General features: G+C 37.5%; 3 protein-coding genes across 5 annotated transcripts; 2 read left to right on the forward strand and 1 right to left on the reverse strand.

Annotated features, from left to right (window-relative positions):
* Positions 1–826: 826 nt before the first annotated feature.
* Positions 827–5,429, forward strand: LOC132645431 (E3 ubiquitin-protein ligase SINAT3). Of its 2 annotated transcripts, none has more exons than XM_060362407.1 (3): positions 827–1,312; positions 3,384–3,770; positions 4,845–5,429. In XM_060362407.1, exons 1-3 carry the CDS (start codon positions 1,079–1,081, stop codon positions 5,205–5,207), a joined length of 984 nt encoding a protein of 327 aa, XP_060218390.1. In that variant the 5' UTR covers positions 827–1,078; the 3' UTR covers positions 5,208–5,429. The 2 variants fall into 2 exon arrangements, with proteins under 2 accessions (XP_060218390.1, XP_060218391.1); XM_060362408.1 differs by lacking the exon at positions 827–1,312 and adding an exon at positions 1,394–2,796.
* Positions 5,430–6,071: 642 nt separating this feature from the next.
* Positions 6,072–12,977, forward strand: LOC132645429 (uncharacterized). Of its 2 annotated transcripts, none has more exons than XM_060362405.1 (6): positions 6,072–8,815; positions 9,143–9,771; positions 10,245–10,454; positions 10,950–11,167; positions 11,310–11,373; positions 12,627–12,977. In XM_060362405.1, the coding sequence occupies exons 1-5, from the start codon at positions 6,277–6,279 to the stop codon at positions 11,350–11,352; spliced, it is 3,639 nt and encodes a 1,212-aa protein (XP_060218388.1). In that variant the 5' UTR covers positions 6,072–6,276; the 3' UTR covers positions 11,353–11,373; positions 12,627–12,977. The 2 variants fall into 2 exon arrangements, with proteins under 2 accessions (XP_060218388.1, XP_060218387.1); XM_060362404.1 differs by having other exon boundaries at positions 6,074–8,815; positions 12,318–12,977.
* Positions 12,978–13,501: 524 nt separating this feature from the next.
* On the reverse strand, positions 13,502–14,702 carry LOC132645432 (uncharacterized). Its single transcript, XM_060362409.1, has one exon. The coding sequence runs from the start codon at positions 14,483–14,485 to the stop codon at positions 13,898–13,900; it is 588 nt and encodes a 195-aa protein (XP_060218392.1). The 5' UTR covers positions 14,486–14,702; the 3' UTR covers positions 13,502–13,897.
* Between the last annotated feature and the right edge of the window lie 12,211 nt (positions 14,703–26,913).

A 26,913-nucleotide genomic window follows, 5' to 3' on the forward strand; every position in this document is an offset into this window, starting at 1 on the left:
TTAGGGGGGAAAATTGACATTATATCAGTGCAATATTGGAGTCGAATACTTAGATTTGATGTCATTTATTATGAACTAAACTTCTTTTTACTTTTAGAAATCAGATCGATTGAACAGGGACATACTGAGTTTTAGTAAGTTATGCAAGCACAAATTATAATATGTACAAGCTCAAATTACTAAATAAATCTCTTGTTCATAAAGCTAACCAAGTTCACTGTGTTTGGCGTAATTGACTATATGAAAATTACCAACTTAACCACTAAGAGCTATGTTTCAGAAAAACCACTAAAAGCTACAAGGAACTAATTTTCAATTGAATAAATTAAATCTTGATATTACCTTACATGTTCTATCAGGTTCTGTTTATTTTTTAATTTAATCAGATGGAATAAGTTGAGTATCTTTATCCCATCTGAGAGTCGTAAAAAGTGAAAAAAATTGTAACTTGTAAACCACTAGCATCCAGATTCGTGGCAAAGAGATATAATTAAATCTAAAATCTCACTCATTTAACCTAACAAATGAAAAAAAAAAATTATATAACAAAAAAATTCCCAAGAATTTAAGGGGTTCACGATCAAAAGATAAACACAATAATAACATTAAAGTAAATTAACCATATTCGTCCAGACATGTTACATTGGTCCTTGAATGGTATTAAATACACAAGGAATCCCATCACACATAAGTTAAAGTTGATTTAATATTAAAACAAATTAAACATCAATTAAAATAAAGATAGACCATCATTGATACAGGGGACTTCAACTAATTTAAAACAAAATATAATTAATTAATTCCTTAATAAAAAATAAAAAAGAAAAAAGAAGAGAAAAAGCACCGTCCTTTGTTCCTCCTTCCTCAAAGACAAATTCCAAACCCTCCTCCCCACCATCCCGCTCCTCTGTTTTTCTCTTTTGAAAATCAAACAATTTTTTATAGTAAACATACCCCTCATTCATCAATTATTTCACCAAATTAATCTCACCCAAAACCAAAAAAATAGTTAAAAAAAAAAACAATCTTTTTAATATCAGTTCTTGATTTTATTTGAATCAAGAATTGAATTTTATGAATGGAGTTTGATAGCATTGAATGTGTATCAATATCTGATGGTATAGATGAAGATGAGATTCCACAACTTCATCCACATATTATTCGTTCTCACTTTAAGAATTCAACCAAAAACAACAATAATATTATTTGTGATGGGAATAATGGGGGCATTTCTATTCATCCTGCTACTAGCGTACATGAACTTCTTGAATGTCCTGTTTGTACCAATTCTATGTACCCTCCTATCCATCAGGTTCAATCCTTTTTTTCTCAAAATGTTATGAATTTGAGAGGTTTTGGTAAATTTGTTTACTTTTTTGATAAATTAAGATGTTTTGGTAAGTTATGTTCCACATTTTGGAATTTTGGGGTTTGGGTTTTTCCTATCTGATTGATGGGTTTATTGAAGAAAAGATTGAATTTTGTTAGGTAAATTGAACTTTGGGGTTTCCTGATCCTTTTGATGGGTTGATTTGAGGAAAGATTGATTTTTTCTTGGGTTGTGATATATATATATTTTCATTATTTTTCTGTAAGTAAAGCCAAATTATCAAACTATATGTCGGAAAATTTACGGGTTTTATTTTTATGAATATGTCTTTGTTGGATGATTGTTTTCGCAAGATCTTTTTCCTTAGGAAAAATATGCATTTGTTTTCTGTGACCAGTGATCATAGTTATCTTTTCTTTCAATTTATATTTTTTTTCCTATTGGGTGGATAGGCTGAGAGTGGGGTGAGATGGTGTAAATTTTGGTAATTTGTTTGTGGTTAGTGAATGAAATAGAATTGGGACTTTTCTTTCTAGTTTTAGGAGTTCGGTCGTTACAATGGTTTTCATGAGTTTGTTTTGCATAGGATTCTTGTCCATTTGGAATTGGTGAATAGCAGGAAAAGTCTGTTGAGGTGGTTTAGGAAGAAGTCAACCAATAATCCAGAAATTTTGACTTCTCGCAGACTTACTGAGTCATGCTGCTTGTTTTAATCCCCTGTTCCATATTGGATAATTTCTACAATACATGTGTTTTTTATAGGTTATTTTTACAAAATCTTGTCTATTAAATCTTCCTGGCTCTTGCTATGTCGGATCAACTTCAATGGCTTATGGGAGCAGTTGCATACTCGCATTGCATACTTATTGGTGCTTTAGTTTATGTATTAACTTATAATGGAAGTTAATCAAGTTACCCATCAAAAGAAAATGGAAGATAATCAAGTGCTGGAAGTGCAAAGAAATAGGTCATAAGAAAACTGACTATCCTTAGAGTAGGAAATCCGGGAACAACAATCACGTTTTCTGTTAAAAGATAGCTGTGAGAGAAATTTAGGGTGGGCTGAACATGATGCGTGTCACCTTGTTTTCGGTCTTAGTAAAGGCGTCTACGAGTCCATTTACCTCTCCAATGGCTGTGGTCTAGTAGCTGCTATTTTATCTTCATATGGGTTGTGTCCAGTTAAATCATGGTTTCAAACGTAACTAGGTTCCAACAGCTTCCTGAATTTAACAAAAGCGTATGTCTAAATTCTTAACAGGATTGCAATTCACAGCACTCTGCTTGTAGTAGGGAAAGTCCTCTTGTCAACATCTGAGTATGCCCCAAGGGATCAGTATGGGGGAGTATAAGCCAAAAATTTAGACTCAAGATCACCTTCAATATTAAAGCATCTGTCCTTGATGGTCTGATTGGCTATGGCATTTTTAGTATTAATTTATTGTGATCTAGAGGTATCCTCTGAGGTATTTAATTTTGCCTATAGTCATCTTGCAGAAATCCATCTTTGGTAGTTGGAATATATTTTTGCACTTTTAAGTATTTATTCGTCTAGGGAGGGCGAGATTAGCTTGTTCATATTGGGAGTCTTTTAGCACGTAGGAGGATTGTCTGGATACTGGTAGAAAAGCATCATTATAATTCCTCCGGAATATGGCTAGTTCAGCAATGTACTTCTGTATTATGTGTTCGGTTTATTAGTTGAACGGTAAAGTTGGAAATTTAAACTAAATTATTTTAAAAAATACCCTTATCCTTTAAGTATCAGGTAACGAAGTGTGGTCTCTAGCAACTAATGCCTCCAAAGTGATGCATTAACTTCTTCTCTAGTAATTTTTTTGATTGTTATTAACTTCTTCTCTAATTAAAAGGAGCTTTTTGAATCCTAAATTTAGTCGTGCAATCCTGTTTAGAGGCTACATCACAAAAGACATACTAAACCAAAGTGAATTTATTTAATGATGGCTGGGAGCTCTAAAGAATGTTAACGATGTCCTTTGGGGATCACCTTTTGTCTGTATACTTACCTTATATTCATGTATTGTTTCTGCAGTGTCACAATGGGCACACTATCTGTTCAACATGTAAAGCCAGGGTACACAACCGGTGTCCCACTTGTAGACAGGAGCTTGGCGATATCAGATGTTTAGCACTGGAAAAGGTGGCTGAATCACTTGAGCTACCTTGCAAATATGGCTCTCTTGGATGTCCTGAGATATTTCCTTATTACAGTAAGCTGAAACATGAGGCAGCCTGTAATTTTAGACCATACAACTGCCCGTATGCTGGGTCAGAGTGTGCAGTTGTTGGTGATATTCCTTATTTGGTTACTCATTTGAGGGATGATCACAAGGTAGACATGCACTCTGGATGCACTTTTAACCATCGCTATGTCAAATCTAATCCTCGGGAAGTAGAAAATGCAACGTGGATGTTAACAGTAAGTCAATTATCTTCTGTTTATTTTCAAGTTAAAGTACGCTGGCCTTGTCTACAATTTTGAGTCTTTGACAACCTTTTAAAATTTGAGGATCTAGCTTTTATTATGGCACTGTATATAGTTTTAGTCTTTAAAAAATGAGGATGTAATATTGGATTAAGTCTCTGTATATAGTTATAGTTGCCATGGACACTATTCTAGGCACCTGCATAAAAGTTATGGTTCTTACATCTGCCATGTAATTGCATTCATCAGGATTCTCTTCTCACTTGATGGTCCGCCACATTTTAAATTATCTCATAAGATGTACCTTGACTTCTCTATCCAAATTGTATTTCACTTTGGGTGTGTTCGGCACGGAGTTTTCCAATTTTCTCATGTTTAGTTGGTCAAAATTCTTGAAAAACATTTTCTCTAGGAAAACAAGAAGAAGAAGACATACCCAGTGTAGTCCCATAAGTGGGGTCTGGGGAGGGTAGGATGTACGCAGACCTTACCCGTACCTTTATGGGGGTAGAGAGGCTGTTTCCGAAAGACCCCAGGCTCAAAAAAGGAGACATCAAAATAACAAGATACAAAATAAATGCATCAAAAGATAGGAATACACATCAAACCTAGGGAAGCAAGTTCCTTAAAATTGAGCAAAAATGACTTCCTTAGTGGAAGCACGGAAAACAAGTTCCACAAGTAGCATTCCGCATTAATTGTGTCCTCCCCACTCTCCAACACACTTTATCTTCACCCCTACCCCCCACCCCCACCTCTCATAGTATTTGTCTAGATTATATACAATTTTTTTTAGGATAATACTTTTTTGCTTATGAGCCGAACACAAGAAAATTAGTAAGAAACCCATTTATTCACCTGGAAAACATTTTTTAGAAAACATTTACCTTCATACCCTTTAAATTTGCTCAAAGGAAGATTCTGACAGAAACTCGCACATGCTACTCCTGCTCGTAAAAATTTCAGTCACATTTCGTATCTCATATATTGTGCTAATGTCTGTTCTTTTGGAACTATTTCTAAGCAGTTACACTAAAGTAGAGTGACCCTTTCTGTCACTTTTTTCAGGTTTTCAATTGTTTTGGACAGTACTTCTGTCTCCACTTTGAAGCATTTCATCTTGGAATGGCTCCCGTTTACATGGCATTCCTTCGGTTTATGGGAGATGAAACAGATGCACGAAACTACAGCTACAGCCTGGAAGTTGGAGGAAATGGAAGGAAGCTTATCTGGGAGGGTACGCCGCGAAGCATAAGAGACAGTCATAAGAAAGTTAGGGATAGCCATGATGGTCTCGTTATACAACGTAACATGGCCCTTTTCTTCTCTGGAGGGGACAGAAAGGAACTCAAGCTACGTGTGACTGGAAGAATATGGAAGGAACAACAGAATCCAGACGAAGGAGCATGCATACCAAACCTCTGTAGTTAAATGCTGCTTGCATTTCAAACCTATCAGTTTTTGTTATTCTTGCTGTCCTATGTGCTGAATTTTTGGCTAATGTCACTTTTCCGCTACTCCGTTGTTGGCTAATGTCACTGTTCCGCTTCTCCGTTGCTGGCTAATGTCATAAGTATATTCAGATGTTGAAGATTCCTCAAAAGTGTACGAAAGCTAAGTTGTTATCTATCAAGTAATAAGTTTCCTTGTCAACTTCATGTGCCGCGGAGATCTGAGTTTTTATTCCTATCTAGCATCTCTTAGTCTTCACACATTACTGCAAGTTTGTGGCTTCAATATAATAATTGCAGTGAATAGAGTGACTGCGAAATGAAGGTGACTGAAGGCTAAAGAGGAAGTTCAAGTTTGGCAAAGAAATTCTGGTGAAGATATACAATATAGAAAGATATATAAAATCCTGAAAGATCGGATAAATGACAATTTATGTTACGAATTTTATTTTTGGTATAATCATCTAGTATCAGAGCCACCGGCTATTAATGAATATCCGCATCGTATAAAACTAAAATTGGAGATACACTATTTTTTGTTGGTTGATACAACAATTGCTTTCACTTCTTCGAAGGACTCAAATCTCAAATTTTCAGTCTTGCTAGTTCTTAAAAAAGGAGGAAATTTTCTTTTCTACCACCCTTTGTAATACCAAGGGATTCATATGACTTCGTCTCTCATTTTGTAATTCTGTAATAAGCTTTTATTTTCTCGGCTAGTAAATGCCTAGATAATTAAATTGCTAGAGAATGCAACTTTCCATCAATTGGCGATGGATAAATATTATATTCATCTTTTATTAAATTCATAACAAAAACAAATAGAAAGAAAGAGCATCAACTAATATATAATTTGGGTGAAAAATTTCCTCTATCCAATTTATATGACACCTATAACTAGCTGAAGTAACTTTTTTTAATAAACATATTTTCTGTGTTTTGCTAAAAATAAAGATTGTGGGTACCCAAGTGAAAACTCGAGATGAGGATTTTATCAGGGTTTAAGGTTCTTGTCTTGTAATAATAGTATCTTCTTCGAGTAACATACTATGAGCTTTCTCACAATCTCAACCAGTTGTTCAATTCTCTATCCCTTTCAATTTTCTTCACCCAAATTGTGCATCTCAAAATGGAGAAAGAGAACCCTTTCACCATTTACAGCACGCAATTCCAAGATTTCACCATTCTCCAACCCATCAAGATTCCATATTTCAGCCCAATTTGGCCGACGAACAAAACGTCGAAACCATTTGAGGAAAAAACTCACTCAACACCAACAACAGCAGGTAAATGAAAACCCCATTAGTCACAACCCAAGTTCTGAAAGTATTCAATTTATCTCTGAAAATATTGATGAAAAAAGCATGACAAACTTCACTATTCACAATCCAAGTACTGAAAGTTTTCAATTTGGCTCTGAAAATGGTGATGAAAAAAGCAACAATCTTGTTTCTGATAAACTGAAAACAAAGGCTTTGGGGGAGTCTGTTTTATGGAATAAATTGGAGGGCTGGGTTGAGCAGTATAAGAAGGATACAGAGTTTTGGGGTATTGGTACTGGTCCTATCTTTACTGTTTTTCAAGATTCTGAGGGTAAAGTCAAAAGGGTGGATGTAAATGAGGATGAAATTTTGAAAAGAAGCAGAATTGATCCAACATTGTATCGGAATGCTATGATTGAGGAGCATGAGGATGTAAAAGCAAAAATTTCACTCGCCGAGGTTTTAGCTAGGGAAATGGAGAATGGTAAAAGTTTACTTCCTAAGAATAGTTCAGTGGCTAAATTTGTAGTTTCTGGAGAGAAGTCCAATACTGTCAATAGGCTCAGCACTTTTACTCTAAACCCAAATGTAACTAAAAAGTTGCCTAGAATTGGATTCGTGGTGTTTTGTGGTTTGTTTTTGATGTGGACGGTGAAGAAAATGTTTGATATTAGTTTAAAAAATGATGGAGAAGAAGAGTACTCAAGGTTGGAGAAGGAAATGCTGAGGAGGAAGATGAAAGCTAGAAAGGAGAGGGAGAAGACCGTGAAAGGTGAGGTGGAAGTTATCCAGCGTACCAAAGAGCCAGATAACATGTTTCTGGAAAAGCCTAGGCTTGATAAGCAAGAAATTTTGAGCAGCCTAAAGAAAGCAAGGGAATTCGACGGTGAACAGTTTCAGAATCAGCAGTTTGAGAATGCCGAATTCTATGATAAGATTCAGGAAATCAGAGAGATGGCGAGGCATGCACGAGAACAGGAAAAGGGAAATTCTGTTCAAGCTGATAATGGAGGAGAATCAGGAGATTATCCAGCCTCAATCGAACTCCCCAATGAAAAGGAAGTTGATGAACAGAAATTGTTTGAGGATATTAATGAGCAACATGACCTTAATGTATTTGCGGGGGATATTGGAGATCTCAGTGGATCTGTTGGGCCAACCGCTTCCTTTGACAATAATGGAATTGTTACCGGTTCATCTTCACTAGTGAATAATGAAGTGGAGATCTCCAACAGAAATATAGAACCTCCCGATGATTTCAAAAGTTCTATGGAAAATGCACGTGAGTCAAAGCATGACGTAAGCTCAACTGATGGAACTGAGGTAACTGAAATATCTAGTATAACGTCTGGACAATCAAGCAAGCCAAGTGAAATTTCTGTGACATCAAAATCGAAAATCATTCTGTCAGTTAAGGAAGCTAGGGAGTACCTCTTGAAGAAAAGTGAGAAAGTGAAAACAAAGCAAGAAAGGACCCCTGAAAGTGATCCAGAGGTTGAAAATGTACCGATACCACTAATGGAAAAAGAGAATATTGGTGATGTGAACCAACTGTCTGATAATGCAGGAACATCTGATTTTGCTTATGAAAATTCAAGTTTCAAACAAAAAGAATTCCTTCCAACCAGCAACAATGCTGTAGCTGCAGCTGCACTGAACAAAGGGAAAAGTTATCGAAACCTGAGTTCAGATGATTATGAAAACAACAGACATGAAGAGCTTAAACCACTTGATTTGTCGTCACCTGAACAAGAAACGACAGTTGGTGATTCGAGCTCACAACTTGATGAAATCAAAACCTTTCAACAGTCAATTCCACTTGAAACCTCTGATTCGACCTCTTCTTCAAAACCATTTCCAGCCAATGACATTCCTGAACATGTTGATAAAACTCACTCTCATCAAGAAGTTAATGGCAGGAATGCGGAACTGGAACCATCATCAAATAATGGAAGCTGGTTGGAAAAGAATTTCCATGAATTTGAACCAGTCATTAAGAAGATTCAGATGGGGTTTAGGGATAATTACATGGTGGCAAAGGAGAAATCTGATGAGGAGCTGAATCTGAAAACTCAGATGTTTCATCCTGAGACTAATGAGAATGTCACCGAGCTTGAGTGGATGAAAGATGAAAGACTCAGTGAAATTGTTTTTAAAGTTAGAGAAAATGAGCTCGCTGGTAGAGATCCGTTTTATCAAATGGATGATGAAGATAAACTTGTTTTCTTCAGTGGCCTTGAGAAGAAAGTTGATCAAGAGAATAAACAACTACAGGATTTGCACGAGTGGCTCCACTCAAACATTGAAAATCTTGATTATGGAGCAGGTAATTAATTTTTGTAACGTTCAAAGGTAGCTACTCCCTCATGGAAATAGGATAAATAAATGCTAATGTCATTATACCCGGGGAACATTTTGAAAAATTCAGCCCGACAATTAAGTTTTATTGTTGTCATATTTGCCCCTTTATTATTTCTGAGCCACCTTCAGGACCAAAATCTTGATTCCGTGAGGATCCATTTCGTGTTCCTTCTTGTTTGAGGGTGGTGGTCGGGGTACGGGTGAGTGGGTGGTCAACGGAAAAAACAAAAAATTATTTTGAAATTCAAGGCTATGCTAAGAAAACTACTTTTTTTACACTCTTTTGTTGTAGATGGCATCAGTTTGTATGATCCACCGGAGAAAATTATACCTCGCTGGAAAGGTCCACCACTGGAAGGAAGTTCGGAGTTTCTAGATTACTTTGCAGAAGAGCGAAAGGTAGTTGCAGAAAGTATAAAGGATTCAAATCTCATAAAGAAAGAAAGACGAGACTTGCCTCAAGGATTGCATGAGTCCCCATCGACCAATAAAATTGATTCGACTTCAGGTATCTCTACTCACGATGCAAAAACGAAAACTCCCAGGACCATCATTGAAAGTAGTGATGGTTCCATCAAGGCTGGCAAGAAATCTGGTAAAGAGTATTGGCAGCATACAAAGAAATGGTCCCAAGAGTTCTTGGAATCCTACAATGCAGAGACCGACCCGGAAATTAAAGCTGTAATGAAGGATGTAGGGAAGGATTTGGACAGATGGATTACGGAAAGAGAAATAAAGGAAGCTGCCGATGTGATGGACAACTTACCTGAGAAGGGAAAGAAACTAATCAAAGAGAAACTTGACAGGGTGAAAAGAGAAATGGAACTGTTTGGACCCCAGGCAGTGGTGAGCAAATATCGTGAATATGCAGATGAAAAGGAAGAGGATTACCTATGGTGGCTTGATCTACCCTGTGTATTGGTAAGTATTATATTATTGGTGCACATCTTTGTCCAATGACTTATAGCCTGTTTGGCGAAACTTTTAAAATCAGCTTATTTTGAGAAGTGCTTTTCAAAAAAGTACTTTTGGTGAGAAGCAATTTTTGTTTGGCTTATCAATTTGAAAAGCACTTTTGAGCAGCAATCAGTGTTTGACTAAGCTTTTAAAAAGTGCTTTTAAGTGTGTTTTCTCAAAAATGTTTTTCAAAAAAGTATTTTAGGGAGAACCTACTTTTTTCAGCTTCTCAAAAACAACTTCTGCTTCTACTAAAAGCATTTTTTCTTCTCCTAATAACTTGGCCAAACACCTCAACTTTGGCCTTAAGATTGAAAACTGATAGAATCCCTCCAGCAAATAGCTCCGAAAGTTTCCCAATGTAAATAGTCTTATGATGTATTATCCAGTTACATCATGGTTTCTCAAAGAATCTTTGTTTCTGTTCTTGTTTGTAGTGTATTGAATTGTACACTGAGGAAGAAGGAGAGATGAAGGTAGGATTCTATTCACTAGAGATGGCGGCTGATCTGGAATTGGATCCCAAGCAGTATCACGTAATTGCTTTTGAGGATGCTGGTGACTGTAAGAACCTTTGCTATATAATACAGGCTCATATGGAAATGCTTGGCAATGGGAATGCCTTTGTTGTTGCACGGCCTCCTAAGGTAAATTTATTTCTTGTGGTGTAACTGCATGTCTTTGATTCACTGGTCCTACGCCTTATTCTTCACATAATGAGTGCTTTCAAATCTAAAATAGTCGATGACATCATTGGTGGAGAAATCCCCAGTGCATAGGAGGAGGCTTTGGTGTATCACATTTTTGGAACATTTATTGATCTTTGCTTTTTTTTAAAACGATATCTGCTTCCAAATTATTGGGATGTTATGTAGTTGGACAGATGAAAGTAGGACTTCCTATTCTCCTGATAAATTTCCTAGAAATCTTTAAGTTGTATAATTGACAGCACCCCAAATTGTGTTAATGTGCTAAATCTTCCTGCTGTCCCAAGCTAGGTACAGCTGACGGATTGTGCCTGTTGTCTGCTTTCTTTTTTGCTTTTCTTAGCCTGTTATGTTATTGATCATAATACCGTTCTCGAGAGTGTGCCATTGCTGTGGAAAGATTTTCTTATTTTTCCATTATTGATTATTGTGCAGGATGCTTATCGGGACGCCAAAGCAAATGGTTTTAATGTGACAGTTATCAAGAAAGGCCAGCTGCAGCTCAATGTGGACCAGTCATTGGAAGAGGTGGAGGAAGCTATCACGGATATTGGGAGTAAGATATACCATGACAAAATCATGCGTGAACGGTCTTTGGATGTATCTACAGTAATGAAAGGACTATTTGGTACTGGAAAACCTACGAAAAAGAGGTACACTGCAACCATACGCCTGTCGCCTAATTTTATAGCAGGCGCATCTTTTCTGGTGAACATGATGCCAGATATTTATATGATGCCTAGTTTCTCCCACTATTAGAACTCTTCTTTTGATTTTAACCTTCACGTGTTTCAGGAGAAGGTCACGGAGGAAACTAAAAAAGCCCACTTCTAAATAGCTGTCATGTTGGTGTTTACAGGTACTAAATTTTGTACGTAGTGTTAGTGCTAGTTTATTTTGAACTTATGGCACCTTTAGAACAGTTAAAATTTAAAGATGGCAAAAAGGTACTGAACTGCTTCTTGATCAAAAAAAGTTTAACTTCATCAAAAGGTTGTGTACCTGCCAAACAGTCCAGTTTGAATTTTAATTATCCACTCTGCTTATACTTGCTAGTCGATAAGGGAGCCCAACTGGGCCTGATTTTAAAAAAAAAAAAAAAAATGAGGACAACATGGAAGAGCAAGAAAAGTCAACACCAACAACACATGTAGGGATGTATCTGGTCCAAATCATCAAAGAATTATCAAGGAGCCAAAATCTTATCAACCCTCACCATAGACACAGTAAAAACATATAAGCAGAAAGATTTAAACATGGCATGCCCATCTTTTATGAGATCCACTCATCTTAGGATTATAATAGAAGCTGAGAAGGTCAATGAGGCTTTTGTTTGATATGCGTCGATTTCTATTTTTGAATTGATTGGGAAGGGAATTTTTGTTAGAGTTCCTTGACTTGATTTCCTTTTGTTTTCTTTACCCTTCACTTTTCTGTGTCCTTTTTCGAAAAAAAATAAATCAAATCAACCTTCATTTTCCTTCTAGTTATAGTTGCGGTTATGTCCCGCTAATTCTGAAATCACTGTGATCTAGCACTGTGACTGTTGTGTATAAGCTACAGTCAACTTGCAGTGAGCTTCATTGAGATAAGCTAGAGAAAAAATTGCATGTTGGTATACTAATACATACTTTGTTAGAGAGAGTAAAACTCGTGAAAACAAGGAAAAGTTGTATGTAAGGTATAAACTATATCCATGTCGGATTCATCTTGTATGACCCCCGTGATATTTTCTGATTTTTTGAAAAGCTTTTGGAATCATTGATTGAGAAACTGATGCCACGATTTTGTTATTGTTGAAAGAGGAACTTAATGGCAGACTGGCAGAGGCAGCCCCTTTAATCATTCTTCATAGTTGAGGAAGTGCTATGTACTTTGTGAAATTAAAAGGAGAGCTCTATATTGGTCTCCGTTTTGTCCTTTAATTGGATAGCTTCCCTGAAGTTGAGCCGGTTCTTAGGCAAATGAGAGATCGTGAGGGCATATTTTCAGCTGCTGAATAATCCTCAACCTTTGACAGGCTGGCTATTGTGGGACCTCTGTTGCCAAGTTTATATTAGGCAACAACGTTTTAGCACGGGCCTAGACTCGTTCTAACATCATGTACTGCAGGTGGAGGAACGTCACAATTAGCTGAGATGGTATTGGTCTTTGAATTGTGATGGAAATTTGAAGTCTGTGCCTGAAGCAACGAGTTGACTCTTGTACATTATCATTTGTTTCTTTACCCGTTAAAGTTACTCAAAAGATGAGTTCCATAATATATATTCAGCTGCTACAATTATCCTAGAATGAGATCCTTTAGCAGTGGAAAGACTGCATGGAAATTTTTGTATTCATGATGGTGCTCTCTGTGCATCTCTAGACACCTCCATAATGTGGATAGTTCATGTAATTATATCAAAACTGTTAACGCGACTTTTGTGAAATTATTAACAGTACAAAACTGTGATTTGGAGGATCTGTGTTGCCTAATTTTCCAGATTGATTCTTTATTTGCTGCCTTCGATAATTTTCTGGTTAGTTTGTGTAAGGTCCAAAGTTAAATCTCAGTATTAGTTGAAGGGTTAGTTTGGCCTTGAAAACAGGTGATCATTCATTTAGAGGAGCAACCTGAAGATGAGATTGAGAAGTTGATAAAGCGTTGTGTTATTGTCCTTGTAACAACACGGGATACCCTTATCGCTGGTTTCCAAGAATCCCACAATGATTGAACATCTAGTGAATGTTGTAAATGTGCAAAAATGTGACTATTACAACTTTTATGTGACAGGAAACCTTTTATCTTTTTCATAATACAGGAAAAAGAAAAAATCCCTGGATTAGACCTCCACAACTACATCTTAGTTTTATTACCATAATCTGCATTCCAAAGTTGTAGAATTGTATAGAATCGGTTTGTGAGAGGTTTCAAAAGCCGAATAAACTCAGTTACAACTTATAGTTTAACTCTACTTACATCAAAGGCAGCACAAATTGCAACAAGCTTAAGCCAAATTACAAAGTGCAAATTACCATTTACTAACTCCCAAAACAATAATGATAAGTGACGAATCTGGAAGTAGCCAAAAGGAATTGTCTTCTGACCATTTCAATGTTCACAAAAACATCTTACAATTTGACAAACTTAATAATAATCATCATATACATAATCCAAAGCACAAAAACAAATCTTCATCAATTTTTGCACTTCCATCCCCCAAATTCTAGCACAAATACATCTGCAAAAGAGAAAAAAAATCTCGGCGCACTAAGCTCTCGCTACGCACATGTTGCGAGAAAGGGCCGGACCACAATGTTATATTATACGCAGCCTTCCCCTGAATGCATTTGTGCGAGAGCCTGTTTCCACGACTCCAACCCGTAACCTTGAACGTAAATCATCAGCAACGGACACCTAAAACATTACCACTACTAACTTGAATGATCACCCCACATTTGACTCCACTATCCACCCTATGCGTAAACACTTTCAACAACCTAACTCTCCCCACCAACTTCATCCTAGTTTCCACCTCCATTGTGGGTCCCCCACCGTTCACCGCCGGAATCAAACCACCGGACACGTCAGCTTTCAGCTTTTCCGGCAGTGGATAAGACTGAACATCAAATTTGGCAGACATATGTTGGGTCCTACCACCATCAATCTTCCCTGCAGGAATAAAAACAAGACCCACTTCTTCCCCTGAGTAACTTAACTGAAGCGAGCTGTCATAGTGGGTGAATTCATCACGATTTGGGTTCGTAACGGAGACATATTGGAAGAAAGTGAAGTTAACGGTGCCGTTAGTAACGGAGAAAGTTGGGAATCTAACGGCTTCCACCGCGATTTTCGGAGATTTGGGCTTGAAGAGGAAGAAGTAAGCGATTACAATGGATGCAATGATAAACATGAGGAATACTGTGGCACATACACATGAAGCAAAATTTGTGCGCCCTCTACTTGGTTTAGATCTGTAAGGATTATTCATGGCTAAAGATTATTGCTTTTGGAAAACCCAATTGGGAAAATTTAGTGTTAAGAATGTGAGGGATGTCAATAAAGTTATGGGTACCAAATCATTAGCACTAAAGAAAAAGGTAAAAACAAGAAAGACAAGGGTAGAAAGAGAGAGGAGACAAGAGACTTTTTAGTTCATCAGTGACTCTCAACTATACAGTGATTTTTTCTTTGTCAAAATTAAGGAAAGTGGTGGTACTTACTTTTTCTTTTCTTTCTTGTTAAGGAGTAGATAAAAATAGTAAGCAGGGAAGTTGATGTAAATAAAGAGAAAAACCTATATTTGCTGCTAAACTATAGATTTTTGTTTAATTTCCTTTTGTTAGAAATTGACAACAATAATGGCTAAGTTACAATTTCGTATCATATTTGCATTTTTTCTCCAACTAAGCAAACAAAATTGTCGTAATCATTGATTTTCGTCTAGTAGACTGACGTAGATGGCAACAAATGTTTGATGTTACAGTTGCATCAAATCTGATATAGCAGCAGTTTTTCTTAGTTTAATTGCAGAATTGTTTGTCAGTGTAAGAATAAGTGAAAGTTAGAAACTTTTAATTTTAGAGTACTCTTAATTTTGACTTACAAAGATTTACTGCTATTGGATTGAAATGGTTTTCAAAAAGAAGAAACTGAATTCAATTGATTGATGTTAAGATGTTTGTATAGTTTGCTTCTCATTTGTGTTTTCTTTGGGTATAGGAGGTTGAACAGTTACTTCAAGATTTTTGAGTGAGAAATAAGGTTTGCATAATTAGGTTTGAAGTGAACTCGGCATCAAGTTAAAGTTTAATATAAATTTAGATGATGTCCCACTTCATACCAACCCCGTCGTTTCAAAAGGTGGAACGATGCGGCTCGTCGGTAAAAATTTACTGGCACTTTATTTACACTAAGCGAATAAATGTATGATATGTATTTGAACATAGACTTTTAGAACTTAATCATTATTTAGTGTAACTAGTATACGTACCCGCGCGATGCGCGGATAGTTCAAAGAAAAAATGAATGGAGAGATAATAGAAACAAATGTGTATGACCCATGTGTGATATATTGCAGATTTTATATTCTCATTTTTGTGAATCGACTAATATTTTTTATGATATATGTAGCTGCTACAGCTTCATTGACGTTTAATTTTTGCCAATGCTATTAAGAAGATTCAATTCTAGATAAATGTGTGTGTTGATGCTACTGTCGGCTCAAAAGTTGTTGCTTTGCCATCTTCCTGTCACCTTGAAGAATAAATGCCAATGTGTTAATTGAGAGCCATAATGTATGATATGTATTTGAACATAGACTTTTAGAACTTAACCATTATTTAGTGTAATATGCATTTTCACATCTGGTAAATTTATATGATTTAGTGTAACATCTTTGTATAGGGCAAAATTCGTAAATACCAAATGGATGTATCAAAAGGTAACACGTGGCGATGGTTACAAGTCAGGTCCGAGTCAGCAAAAGTAATATATTAAGCGTTTTATTATTTAGTCAAAACATTACTTTATTTCATAAAATGCACATAAGATAATGTATTAATTAATATAAAATGCACATAAGATTATGTTAATATTATATTTTTTTGGTATTATTTTCTAAACGATAATTAGTTATCTTAGTCTTCATTATCGTTTATTAATAACTCGTGTGACGTCCTAAATTAATGATGAAAAAAATCTCGAAATATTCGAAATAAAGTAATGCCTTGAAAATAAGAGAACGCTTAAATCAAAACCTTATAAAATAAAACACTTAAACCTAACGATAACAAGTTTTCAAACAAAACTTACTTTGAGGTACTTTTCAACCCCTAAAACGACGATCCAAACGTTTAGGTATACTTGATGTATTGAGCCTACATTATTATTCGTAGAAAAAGATATCAGGTTCTATATAAAATATTGATATTTTGGAGTTTTGAGACATGACTAATATTTGATCAAAGTATAAAAAAATGTGAATTTTAAAACTTTAAAATTATACAAAGTGTGGGGAAAATAAAACTTGACTGTGCACTTTAATTTCCAATTGATTTGAGAAGATAAACTAAAGGGAAAAGGGTCAAATATACCCCTCTACTTTAGTTTAATGGTTAAATATACCCTCCGTTAGTCAAAGTAGATAAATATACCCCTTCCGTTAGTCAAAGTAGATAAATATACCCCTTCCGTTAAAAAAGTAAACAAATATACACCTCAGTTGACAAAATTCCCCATTCCACCATTAATTACCCGATTTAACTTTAAAAAACCCATGTCCGACCAGCCCCGACCCACAAATTAAATTATTTCCACCCAAATATACCCACCACCACTTCCACCACCACTGCCACCACTGTTTAGCACTCCCCTTCCCCCTTACCCCCTAAACAGTTTCGGCAACAATGGTAAGCTTCTCTACCACTATTTTTCCTTCATTCTCTTTTTTATCCACCTTAGACCTTAGTTATTGAAAAGTTAAAGAAAAAATGAAAAGAAGTCCTGACGTTTTTCCTGGAAACGGAGTACAAAATAAAAAAAAAAGAAATAAAAAGATTAAAGAAAAAACAGAAAAAGGTAAAAGAAAGAGAAAGGAGAATATTACCGAAGAATTTCATGCAATTCGATTTCGTCAATTTGGAGTTGATAGATTCATTCTTCTTTACTGTGACTAGTTTTCTATACATTCTTTTTAGATTTTAAAGGAGAATAACTCTATTTTGAATGTATTGTAATTCAATTCTCAAACAAAAGGAAAAAGGTTAGGTACAACTCTGGTTTACATTTCCTGGATTGTTGCCGGAACTGTTTAGGGGGTAACGGGGAAGGGGGAGTGCTAAACAGTGGTGGCCGTGGTGGTGGAAATGGTGGTGGTGGTTGTGTTGGGTCGGTTGTAGCGGTGGTGGGTATATTTGGGTGGAAAGTATTTAATTTGCAGGTCGGGGCGGGTCGGCCATGGGTTTTTTAAAGTTAAATCGGGTAATTAATAGTGAAATTGGGGATTTTGTCAACTGAGGGGTATATTTGTTTACTTTCTTAACGGAAGGGGTATATTTATCTACTTTGACTAACGGAAGGGGTATATTTATCTACTTTAACCGGGATTAAAGCGGAGTACAACATATTGGAGATTCCTATATTTTGCTTTATCTTAAGGAGTCGCCACCTAATTAATTTAACGGTGAATTAGGACACCTAATTTATTAACTAAGATAAAGATAGCTAAACCTCGTTAATAGTCTGCTTAATCAGTGTGATTCTAGGTAAGGGTTCTTTATTATCCTAAAGGGAAGGGGTTAGGCATCCTTTAGAATCCGTTAACTACGGTTATCCGACTAATTGCTCTTAACATTGATCTTCACCATATACTAAGGGAGAAAAACACAAAGAGAACATAGTAAAAACTTCATATTTTCATACAGTAGCAAGGAAAACTAATTTTTTTAGCTAGATAAAACAAACTTAAGCTAATCTTATACGACACAGACACAGAGTTAAAAGTAGAAGAATTCTAAAATAAAGAAGGGAATTACTGAAACTACTAATCTAATCTACTTCTAATAAAAGCTAATAAATCAACTAATCTCGAAACTAATATAAAATCATAATCGGCAGAATCAAAATAGAAATGCTAAGATAATGAGAGAATTACCTTCTTCGGGTGCAGCGAAGTGAGGCGCGGGGTTTCCAATCTACCTCGAAGACTACGAAATCCAGGCTTGCGATACTCGGATTCAAAACGACACCGATACAAACAGAAAACAAAAAAACAAAAAAACACGACTCAGGATTTTGACTCGATATTCAGAAATAAAGCTACTATTAAGGATTAATATATTTTAGGGAATTTTCGGGTTCAATAGCTTATTTTGAAGGATTTTGGCGACTGGAAAATTTCTCTTCAAGCGGTTGCCGACTTTCTCCTCCAAAAACCCCCCCTTTTCAAACGTTTCGAACACCCCTATTTATGGTTTTCTTTGTGTTGTGTTGAAATAAAAGAAATACGCGTGGGGAACAGGGGGGATGGGGATGACAGTGAGCGTGGGGGGACAAGGGGAGGTGGAAGAGACAGAGGCAACGTGGGAAGTGGAGGAGAGAAGAGAGAGAGACGAAGGAGGGAGAAAGGGGATGGGGTGTGCGGCTGAAGCCAAGAATGAGCAAGGAACCCTAATGGTTCCTTGTTAAACGAAAAGGGCGGGTCGGGTCAAAAATTTGGACTGGGTTGGCTGAACACATTGGGCTGGTTAATTAAAATGTTGGCTGGTTCTGAAAATTGGTCCGAAAATAGTATGAGTTGATTGGGCTACTACATTTAAATAAAAGACCAATTTAAATTACTTAATATAAAATGTGCAATTATTAATACTCGGGTAATAAATTATATGCCGTCATAATAGCAGTGCAATAATATTTGAAATTCAACAGTGAGTGAATGCTGTTATTTAATTATGCGAAGATAAATGCGATGCGTGTGCGTAAGACGGTAAAAAATGCTGAAATGATAATTATGACAATACTAGTAATAATAATAAAAAATAGTAACAAATAATAATAATAATAATAATAATAATAATAATAATAATATTAATAATAATAATGGTAGTAATGACGGTAGTAAATGACAGGATAATGAAATGCCGGTATTAATAAAAGCTAATTATAGTAAAAATGCAGATAATTATTTTTAAAAGTTACCAAAATATTAGAAGCGAAAAATAGGTATTTTGGAGGAAAGGTGGGACAAAATTGGGTGTCAACAACGTGTCCCTCTTTGCCCGGTAATGATGAAAAGAGTTGTCGGGCAAAGACGTTGACTTAGTAGCCTATTTTGTCCCGGCTGAAGGATTATGGAGGCCTAAGGGTAAAGAAAATTACGGCCGAACTCTGGTCTTTGAATCGCCTACATATCTCGGGTTGCACGAGAATCAGGCCGTGTGTAGTTCTAGGAAAACTACGACACCTATGACTGGCAACTCACGATTTGATGCGAATCTTCGCAAAATATTGTCCCAGTGTCGAATTATGATGACACTGGGTATTGTGATAGAACCCTGAAAATTGAGTGTGCTGGAACGCGAACGGGATATTTGGATTTGGAGTCGAGTGTTCGAGGTAGATCTTTGACCCTTGTCGGGAAGTCTGCTCATCCTTCCCGACGTATTGCCCCAGTTCGCTGCCAAAGAAATAGTTCCACGTTGCGCTAAAGCTCCTGCGAAACTTTAAACTAGATAAAATAGTCAGTAAAAATAAGTATTGGAGTAAAGCGATGCAAGTGCGGTGCAAAGCGGCTGCGAGCGCACGCAGGGGCATTAAAAAATAATAATAAAGCAAAGCAAACGCGGTGTGATGTCTTATGCAGAAATTTTTCAAAAGGCAGTGCGCAGCCCGTGCAACATATGAAAGCGATGCAAAGGGCGGTGCGCAGCCGTATGCAGAAATTTAAAAAGGGCGGTGCATGGCCCAAGCAATATATGAAAGTGATGCAAAGGGCGGTGCACAGCCCATGCATCATATGAAAGGCGGTGCTCAGCCTTATGCAGAAATTTAAAAGGGCGGTGCATGGCCCAGGCAGTATATGAAAGCGATGCAAAGGGCGGTGCGCAGCCCATGCATCATATAAAAGGCGATGCTCAGCCTTATGCAAAATATTTAAAAGGGCGGTGCATGGCCCAGGCAATATATGAAAGCGATGCAAAGGGCGGTGCGCAGCCCATGCATCATATGAAAGGCGGTGCTCAGCCTTATGCAGAAATTTAAAAGGGCCGTGCATGGCCCAGGCAGTATATGAAAGCGATGCAAAGGGCGGTGCGCAACCCATGCAGCATATGAAAGGCGGTGCGCTGCTTTATGCGAAAATTTTAAAGGGCGGTGTATGGCCCAAGCAATATATGAAAGCGATGCAAAGGGCGGTGCGCAGCCCATGCATCATATGAAAGGCGGTGCATAGCCTTATGCAGAAATTTAAAAGGGCGGTGCATGGCCCAGGCAATATATGAAAGCGATGCAAAGGGCGGTGCGCAGCCCATGCATCATATGAAAGGCGGTGCACAACCTTATGCTGAAATTTAAAAGGGCGGTGCATGGCCCAAGCAATATATGAAAGCGATGCAAAGGGCGGTGCGCAGCCCATGCATTATATGAAAGGCGGTGCACAGCCTTATGCTGAAATTTAAAAGGGCGGTGCATGGCCCAAGCAATATATGAAAGCGATGCAAAGGGCGGTGCGCAGCCCATGCATCATATGAAAGGCGGTGCACAGCCTTATGCAGAAATTTTAAAAGGGTGGTGCATAGCCCATGCAACATATAAAGGGCGGATGAGCCTAAAATGTCCTATTGAAGGCGGACGAGCCTAAAATGTCCTATTGAAGGCGGACGAGCCTAAAGTGTCCTATTGAAGGCGGACGAGCCTAAATGTCCTATTAAAGGCGGACGGGCCTAAATGTCCTATTAAAGGCGGACGGGCCTAAAGTGTCCTATTGAAGGCGGACGGGCCTAAAGTGTCCTATTGAAGGCGGACGAGCCTAAATGTCCTATTAAAGGCGGACGGGCCTAAATGTGCTATTAAAGGCGGACGGGCCTAAATGTCCTATTAAAGGCGGACGGGCCTAAAGTGTCCTATTGAAGGCGGACGAGCCTAAAGTGTCCTATTGAAGGCGGACGAGCCTAAATGTCCTATTAAAGGCGGACGGGCCTAAATGTCCTATTAAAGGCGGACGGGCCTAAAATGTCCTATTAAAGGCGGACGGGCCTAAAATGTGGTGCTTTTGCGAACAATGATGATGTGCCTTTGCAGGGCATTTGAAAGTAATAATGTAATGCAGGTGCGGATGCTTTTGCAGTGCGGGGCATTTGAAAACAGTAGTGCGTATGCAGTGTGTGGTATTTAAAATAGTAGTGCATGCAGTGCGGGGAGTTTAAAGCAATAGTGCATATGCAGTGCGTGGTATTAAAAATAATAGTGCATGCAGTGCGGGGAATTTAAAGCAGCAGTGCGTGGTATTTAAAATAGTAGTGCATGCAGTGCGGGGAATTTAAAGCAATGGTGCATATGCAGTGCGTGGTATTAAAAATAATAGTGCATGCAGTGCGGGGAATTTAAAGCAGCAGTGCGTGGTATTTAAAATAGTAGTGCATGCGCAGTGCATTTGAGAGCATTTGAAAGCAATAATATTTGTGCGTCGACACGTTTGAAAAATCATTTGCAAGACTCAAGCATTAATTTGTTGCGAATCTCGCAAATTATTGATACTCGAGAGGCATAATTGTTATAATAAAGATCAAACCGTTCGACGTGCAATCCTTGCAAGGCTGCGAACATTATATAGTTTGGCTTCTGTGACTTGGGAACCGTGAAACAAAGCTAGCGTCCTTTCTCCCAAGTCTTCTTTTTGCCTGATAACTCTGTTTCTCGATGTCCCTTAAAAATTGTCCCAGTTACTCGCATAAGAGGGTGTCGTTTTGCGATGATGCCCCTTAAAACTGTCCCAGTTTCTGGTATAGGAGGATATTGAGCTTTTGCGGTGATGCCCTTAAAATGTGTCCCAGTTTCTGGTATAGGAGGATGTTGCTTTTGCGAATGACGAGACCGAGCCTGACATAGGCTGCCTATGTATCCCACTAAGGGAATCAGGTCAAGCGTAGTTTAAATTACAAAGCAGAATAAAATTGAGATAGAAGATGGTGCTCGGTCTTATGCTAAAATTTCAAAGGGGCGGTGCATAGCCCACGCAACATATAAAAGGCGGTGCTCAGCCTTATGCAGAAATTTCAAAGGGGCGGTGCACAGCCCATGCAATATATAAAAGGCGGTGCTCAGCCTTGTGCAGAAATTTCAAAGGGGCGGTGCACAGCCCATGCGATATATGAAAGGCGGTCAAGCCCAAAATGTCCTATTAAAGGCGGACGAGCCTAAAATGTCCTATTAAAGGCGGACGAGCCTAAAATGTCCTATTAAAGGCGGACTAGCCTAAACGCAGTGCTTGATTTATGATTACTAAAATTAGTGTGGAGCGAGGAGCTTTTGCGATGCTTTATTTGTATGCGGTGAGATGAGTTTGACGCAGTGCGTAATTTGCAGCAGCAAATATTCATGATGTAATGCCGAAGATTTGGGGACCTTCTACCCTGCCAAGATTTGCATCTAAAAAAGTTCCTGCACTCAAAGAAATTTGTAAGTTTCAAATTTAATTAGTATTAAGTTGACTTTGCCCTTTGCCCTATCTGAATCTTGCAATTGCCGACTTGATACTGTGCGATATCCTTCAAAAATAGCTAAAATATGCCCCTGCGTTACTCAAAAATATTTGTTAGTGTAAAATAAAATGGTTGCCTTGCATTGAACATCAAAGCTTTGGCGTTGAATCTGCATTTCTTGAGGTGATGTCATTGCAACAATCTGGTGACGCTAATATATTGCTCGAGATTTCGATTCATGCTTTTGTCGAATAATGATAGGCCATTTGCAAAGCTGCCCTAGTGTTGCTTTTCGATTCATGCTTTTGTCGAATAATGATAAGTCATTTGCAAAGCTGCCCCAGTGTTGCTTTGTGGAAAAAATGGAATTTTTCACTATATTAAGACCGTGTCCAAGAATGGACTGCCTACTTATCCCGAAGGAATCAGGTCAAAAGTAGTTCATAATAAGTTTTAGCAAAAATTACAAGAAGGAAAGCTTATCATGAAGCAAGTGGGTGAAGAATGCTAGTGACAGTAGATCCTTTCAATCATCTTACTTAGTTCCGCGCTTCCTTTTCAAATGTCTCGGTGCCAATTTTGATGGATCACCGGTAACAATAATTGCATTTGCAACTGGAGGGTCATCATTGTCGCGCAATTTATTTTGCTGCACGCTTATCTTATCCTTTTCGATCATGTTCTGGATCTTATGCTTAAGTGCCGGGCAATTTTCTGTGTCATGACCTGGAATATTAGAGTGATATGTACAACTCTTGGACCAATCAAAATCTGGCGGTAGGCTTTTAGGAATCCATCCTTTCTTTGGTCAGGAGTCCCTTAGCTTTCACTCTCTCAAATATGCTGGTTAATGACTCTTCAAGAGGAGTAAAAATGCGGAATTTTACGTGCTCTGACTGTCGTAAGCTAGACTGTGCTTGATCGGGTTGATATTGAAAGCCTCGTTGAATGCACAAGCTTTCATATCTAAAACTTTGGACATTTCTTGCTTGCATCTCTTCTTCGACAATTCTTCTTAAATTGTGAAGCTCTCTATCCGAGTCATCCCAATTGATTGCATTCGTTTCATTTCTCAATCTCTTGTATGGGCATACCGCTAGCTGATTTTGCTGGTTTTCTGTGGAGGGTGCTGCAAGTGCAGGCTTTTGAACATTAGGCATCAATGTGACTTGCAAAGCTTCTGGTTTAATAGAGAATCTTGGTGGTATATATGTAGGAGCTGGGTGAGGAGAAATAGTGAAGGAAATGTTTTGGGTTGAGCTGGAAGCTGAACTTGTGTTAGGAAGAAGGCTGAAGGTATTTCCCAAATTGACCAACACGCTTCTTTGTACCACATTCTTCTCGTTATCCTCATTTTGCGCTTGCACCAATCCCACACCGATATTGAATGATCCAAATCTTTTTGCCATTGTATCTTGTCCTTAACGCAGATTCGCAGCCAACGCAATGTTCAATGCTAGGCAACCTCTAAAGAATTAAAACTAAACAAGTAGAAAATAAATTCAAGTAATTCTCTTAGCATCAAGTAATCGCAAGTAAATTCAAGAGCGAGCATATCACAGATAAATTCAAATAAATCACTTAGCAAGTAAGCGAGCAAACAACTTATAAAGTTTATAACACAGACATTAATAACACGTCCTAAGATGCAGGGACCTCTTTATGCCAGAGGTAGGCCTAACGCCAAACATTCGAGATTATGATAGAGTGATCCAAGCCATTTCATCAAGACACTTGAGTTTGGAAATAAAAGGCTAAATTTCATTAAAATAACAAAGCGAGTACATTGATGAAACAATAAGCCAAAATACATAATGTAAAGACAATCCTAAGACTTAGCTAAGAGCTTTCGCACTTGATCATGTTGGCGGCTGATCAGTAATCATTTCAGTTAAATAGATCTTACGTATGTTTCCAAATCCAAGATAAAGGATTGGAAGAATTGGAATATCTAGAATTAGTCGCTTTCAAATGGCTTGCTCGGTTATTCTTGCTTATTGGAGACGGGGCAATGGTCGAAATGCCTCAAACGATTTGGCGGGTTGATTCTTAGTGAATGACTTTCGAGATGCTATTGATAACTAATAACTTTTCCAAGGCAGTCATACTATTGGTTTTTCCTGAAATGATCGTTGCACCTTTCCTTTTCTTCACGTCTGCATGGAGGCTGATTAGTTATAATGACTTTCTAGCCTCCTTGTATGCGGCAAAAATTAATTGATTCTAGACAGATAGCGTTTGAGGAACTGTTAAACTTTTGTCTGAACTCGATTTGTTTTGAAAAGTTGCTGAAAACAAGGAATGTTTGTTTGCATGTGCTTGCTCATCTTTAATACCAAAGTCTTCTTTCGATTCTGTTTTCAGTTCTTTCTATTAGTATGCATGGAGTATTGTTACCGAGCTACTGTAATATGATAGCAAGCGTACGCACTAATATGTTTAACATCATTTATAAGAAATAATTCACTTCATGTAGCTGCTGATATCTTAATCCTTCAACTATGGATATTTTATTTTACCATCAATAATATGGACTATTATAGGAAGTCAAATGAATATCCCAAACATGAATGAAGAATTTCTGAACACATTTTTTGCAGCACAAAACTGAAAATTTTGAGCACAACAATTTCAAGAATCCCATGCCAATCTCAATCTGAACCAATCAACACATTAAAAATTGAATCTCTTTGGGACCCATTACACCAAACAAGATTTCAAACAAACCCACCCTTATCTTTAACTAAAACTTAACCAGAATAAACACCACCCCATAAGTGTAGAAATCTGCTCTTTTAAAGAACATAGCAGCAACAACTGCTTTGCTTTCATCAAGTGTGGCATCTTTGTAGTAGCAATTTTCAGCAAAGAAATGACATTAGTTGGCCCAAGTGTAGTATCAAGTTCAAATTAGTAAAATTTCATCAGGTGTAGCAATCAGTTTTTTAAAGAACATAGCTGTTGACACCCAATTTTGTCCCTCTTTTATTTAATTTACTCGGGTTTCTAAATTTATTGACGAGCTAAATACTTTATTTTCACTACTATTATTTTCGCTACTTTTATTTTTAACATTACAAGTATTACTTTACCACAAATTTTTAATGATTCGTCATCATTTCATTTTCGGGTTTGGACTCGTTAAATTAATTACAAGACAACGCTTCGCAAAATATTTACTTTTACATTATTAATTATTTATCATCTTTACCAGTTATTAAATTAGAAGCCCAAGAATTATTAAATAGCGGAGGAAGGATCAACAATTTTCAGCCAAATTAATAGCTCAAAATACCAATACAACATTATTTTCCTACTCAAATAAATAACCCACATTTAAATACCCAATCCACATTTTAACCCAACTAAAATACTAAACGGACCAGCCCATTACCCCTAAATAAACGGACCAGCCCACTACCATTTCAGTCCAGCCCAGCACCCGACCCGCTCCACTTCTTTTCCTCTTCTCCTTTACCCTAAACCTAATCCCATTTTCCGCCTCTTTTTTTCCTCTTCTTTTCTTTCCCCCTTTTCTCTCCTCTCACCATCGCCGCCGCCTCCTCTCCTCTCCTCTCCTCTCTCTTCTTCCACGCTCTCTCCCACTCACCCCTGTCCCCCGCGTTCTCTGTCACCCACTCACCCCTGTTCCCCGCTTCCTCTCTCTCATACGCCCCCTCTAAAACCCTATAAATGGGTGGCAAATTGATCCGGAAAAAGGGGGGGATTTTTGGCTGTTGAATGGTTTATTTGTTTTAGGAACAAGAAACCCGAATCAACGGAGAAGATTTAGAACCGAAATCCCTACCAAAGCATCAATCTTAATCAACAAAGACAGCGAACGATTACTCTATTAGCCTTTCATTTTCTGTTTAAAACTTTAATTTCTTCAGTTGATTTTGAGTTCGTCTTGTTCGAAACATAGATTCGACGACCTCGACACCCCAGTTCATTGCGCACAAAACAGGTAAACCTCGATACATTTATTACTCCTAGTCTTTAGTCCTTGCTTTAGTTAAATTTTTAGCTGATTCTGCTATTTTAGTTATGTAGTTTCGTTGTCGTCATATCATTTTTGATGTTTGGGAGCTGTTAGGATAGGTTGATTAATTGCTAATTGAATTTAAAATGTAAACTGTAGTTTGGGTGATTAGGCTGAATTTTCCCAGAACTCAGAACCCATTTAGAACTAAATATACATATGGTATACAATGAACTATTA

The sequence above is a fragment of the Lycium barbarum genome, chromosome 6, assembly GCF_019175385.1.
Source record: "Lycium barbarum isolate Lr01 chromosome 6, ASM1917538v2, whole genome shotgun sequence".
NCBI classification, from domain to species: domain Eukaryota; kingdom Viridiplantae; phylum Streptophyta; class Magnoliopsida; order Solanales; family Solanaceae; genus Lycium; species Lycium barbarum.

Bases quoted from the DNA above. Each gene is read 5' to 3' on its own strand.
- LOC132645429 (XM_060362405.1), top strand. From the start codon at position 6,277: ATGAGCTTTCTCACAATCTCAACCAGTTGTTCAATTCTCTATCCCTTT. The intron at 9,772-10,244 runs GTAAGTATTATA...TCTTGTTTGTAG, and splicing joins TTGATCTACCCTGTGTATTG to TGTATTGAATTGTACACTGA. The intron at 10,455-10,949 runs GTAAATTTATTT...ATTATTGTGCAG, and splicing joins TTGTTGCACGGCCTCCTAAG to GATGCTTATCGGGACGCCAA.
- LOC132645432 (XM_060362409.1), bottom strand. From the start codon at position 14,485: ATGAATAATCCTTACAGATCTAAACCAAGTAGAGGGCGCACAAATTTT.
- LOC132645431 (XM_060362407.1), top strand. From the start codon at position 1,079: ATGGAGTTTGATAGCATTGAATGTGTATCAATATCTGATGGTATAGAT. The intron at 1,313-3,383 runs GTTCAATCCTTT...TTGTTTCTGCAG, and splicing joins TGTACCCTCCTATCCATCAG to TGTCACAATGGGCACACTAT. The intron at 3,771-4,844 runs GTAAGTCAATTA...CACTTTTTTCAG, and splicing joins ATGCAACGTGGATGTTAACA to GTTTTCAATTGTTTTGGACA.